At 37.7% G+C, this 3,322-nt stretch overlaps 1 protein-coding gene across 1 annotated transcript; it reads left to right on the plus strand.

Moving 5' to 3' along the window:
- The first annotated feature begins 1,666 nt into the window (after nt 1-1,666).
- Nucleotides 1,667-2,788, plus strand: LOC107727743 (probable G-protein coupled receptor 25). Its single transcript, XM_016537701.1, has one exon. It carries the CDS (start codon nt 1,667-1,669, stop codon nt 2,786-2,788), a length of 1,122 nt encoding a protein of 373 aa, XP_016393187.1.
- The last annotated feature ends 534 nt before the right edge of the window (nt 2,789-3,322 follow it).

Below are 3,322 nucleotides of genomic sequence, written 5' to 3' on the forward strand. Positions count from 1 at the left end.
ATATATATATATATATATATATATTTATTTATTTTTTGGTCTTGATAGATTTTCTATAGAACACCTTCACTAAGTCCAAAACTAAATATATTAATCAGAAATGCTAATGAAAGCTACAATTTCTTTTGGTGGCAACAGTCTGCCTTTTGCCGATGCCAACATATTTGTTGACCAAAATATTGGTAAAAGGTAAATTTTTTTGTGTTGCATAAACATCATTTTCACAAGTACAGCACTGTATTGTCTGCATACAGAGCTTTTACAAATTTGAGGTAAGCAGTTGGTGTTTATGTTTTGTCATGATTAAAAATTTAATATTTAATTAAAAATGTAATTTTAATTGTATTAATGTAGTCCTTATTGTGTCTTGCAGGATTTGGATAGAGGGGACTTTCTGCTGACTTGCACACTGATCAGCACAGGAAATCTTCGACCCTTCAGGTTACTGCCAACATCTCTAACCGCTATGTAACCGCCTCTAAACCCAGTGGGTGATAAACATTACAAGGTAAAACAGGAACCACATCAATAGTTAGTCCTTTCAAAAACAATCTGCAAAAAAAAAGTACAACGGGTGTACACATGCAAACAGATGTCTTGAGTAAAATATATCCTAAAAAATATTTTAAAGGAATCTGAAACTGAAAAATCAAATTGATAATATGTAATTACATATGCAACGATGTGTTAGTACACAATTGAGACACTGGAGTTCACTTTGAAATTTTTAAAGATGCGATTGCATCTACCGTTGTTTCATGGACGAAATCCAGTCATTTTGAACGCAATCTAGATGACGTGCAATTACACTTGGGCAAAACATTTCCTTAGGCAGATTTCGCAATGAGTCAACATGGATTCACCATGTTGACCAAACTGAATTTCGTGTGAGCTGTGTTCATACCTCGCAACACAGTTTCCCTCAAAATGTCCTGTTACCACACCTTTACATGCCCATTTTATTTATTTTTATTACATTTGTTGTGACAGAAAGCTATAAAAGTAGTCCTGTATCAAACATTCATATCCTGTCTTGTTCTTATATCTGTTAGAGGAAAAAAGTTCAGTGTAAAAAAATGTGTGGTAGCCCTGAAACCACAGCAGCTCGGAAGACTTCTCAAATAAGCTCTGCACCTTTCACACTCTTATTCTTCAGTTTGTTGCACAGTTGAATTACAGAAATAAATCTCACCAGCCTAGTGGTACATAATTTTCTCACTTCTTTTTGCAACTGTGTGCATTTTGTTTTTTCTCTTAGTCTTGCTAAGAGGAACTGATTGTGCGTATTGTATATGAGAAAACTGCTTAAACATTATTTATTCCCATGACAAAAGATCTCATGACAAACATTTGTGTCAAGATTCTCACATCAATTGTTGAGGAAAAACTGCTTTTTAGAAAGTAACTACTCTCATGACCAAGTTAGCAATAAAGCAAGTCCCTCTAACTATCTATATATTGACATGATGGAAATAAAAATCTGTAATTCACATTTCAGAACTGGAAGTTTAAGAAAATGCGCCTCTTTGTGATAAATTTAAACGTTTTAAGGAAATAGAGAGAGAGAGAGAGCCTGTTATTGCAGTTTGTGGTTTCTAAGCATGTGACATGCTAGGTTTTCTCTACTTTGCCCATCACTTGTGCACAGATGGCAAGCAGCACAGAGATGGCACTCTCTGACGTTACAATGAGCTCCACAAGCGATGACTATACTCATGATTTTTCAATGAATTCCACAGATGACTACGACTACTACACCCCTGTCGAGAATGATTCAGTATTGATGCCCATGTCCAGTATCTACATTCCTGTGCTGTACTTCGTCATGTTCCTCACTGGCTTCTTGGGGAACCTGTTCGTCATTGTGGTCATCGGCAAGCGGCGTAAGAAAAATGGACGTCTTGTGGACACCTTCGTGATAAACCTGGCATCAGCTGACCTTGTGTTTGTCTTCACATTGCCACTGTGGGCGATTGCGGCCAGTTTTGGTGAGTGGCCCTTCGGTGAGGCCATGTGCAAGATCAGCAGCTTCATCATTGCGGTCAACCGCTTTTCCAACATCTTCTTCCTCACGTGCATGAGTATAGACCGATACCTGGCTGTCGTGCGCCTCATGGACTCTCAGTTTTTGCGAAGCAGCAACTGTGCGCAGATCACCTGTGGCGTCGTGTGGATCATTTCCTTCTTCCTGGGAATCCCATCACTGGTGTACCGTCGGCTGACAGGCGATATGTTGTGTTCGGAGGATTTGAAATCCTCTTTTGTCCAAGGAATGAATCTCCTGACCATATTTCTAACCTTCCTGCTCCCCGTACTGATTCTCTGCCTCTGTTATGGGTCGATTTTGGTTAACCTGCGGCGTCACTGTCACACCACTGCAAACTCACGTGCAGAAGCCAGACGCCGACATTCGCTCAAGATCGTGTTTGCCATAATTGCGGCTTTTCTGATCTCTTGGCTACCTTTCAATTTGTTCAAGACCATGCAGGTCATCTTACTGATGAGCACGGGAGATCTTAGTGGGGAAACAAAGGTGGTTATAGTTAATGGACTCACGCTGTCCTGCTGCCTGGCATTTCTCAACAGTTGTGTAAATCCAGCCATCTACTTCTTTTTGGATCAGCATTTCAGGCGCAGAGCTTCGATCCTGTGTCTGAGCTGCCTGGGTCAAGGAGACGTGCACCAGAGCTACATCTCCTCTAATTCTCTCTCTAATGGCACATCTGAGACTTGTTCTGGAAATACATCAACCCGCGGGCGGCTTTTCTCTCTTTCTCTTCAGGAGTGAAAACTGATTTTCAGTTTGCTGTTTTCAGAATGCTCTCTTTCTTTATCGGAGAAATTATCAAATAAAGCAGATATTAAGATCTTTAGTTTTAAGCACTTGCTAAAATGAGATATTAATTAATTACTTAGAGCATTTAATATGAATATTGCATATATCTTACTTTTTTTGAGTAGTGTTCTATACATTTGTATATTTAATTTCCTGCATAAAATATATTATGAATGGGTTAACATCACTTAGTGTACAAGATTAATTTAGTTATTTTCACACAGCAATATTTGATAACCTAGAAAACATCATTAATCTACTTGGTGACTGTATTGCAATTTAGTGACAATCATGAATATTCACAATTTATTATGTTTATACTCTTCCTAGATGCAACTTTAAAATAAATGGTTTCTTTTTTATGTTTACTTGTCTATGCATGCTAAGCAATTAAATAATGCATATATTTTTGCATTTATTTGATATAATGTTTTCAGCAACGGTCTACATTTCTATATTTAATTTCCTACATAAAAATATATCATG

The sequence above is a fragment of the Sinocyclocheilus rhinocerous genome, unplaced genomic scaffold (assembly GCF_001515625.1).
Source record: "Sinocyclocheilus rhinocerous isolate Xijiao unplaced genomic scaffold, SAMN03320098_v1.1 scaffold576, whole genome shotgun sequence".
Classification (NCBI taxonomy): Eukaryota; Metazoa; Chordata; class Actinopteri; order Cypriniformes; family Cyprinidae; genus Sinocyclocheilus; species Sinocyclocheilus rhinocerous.

Excerpts from the sequence above, each read along its gene's own strand:
- LOC107727743 (XM_016537701.1), top strand. The coding sequence starts at position 1,667 with ATGGCACTCTCTGACGTTACAATGAGCTCCACAAGCGATGACTATACT.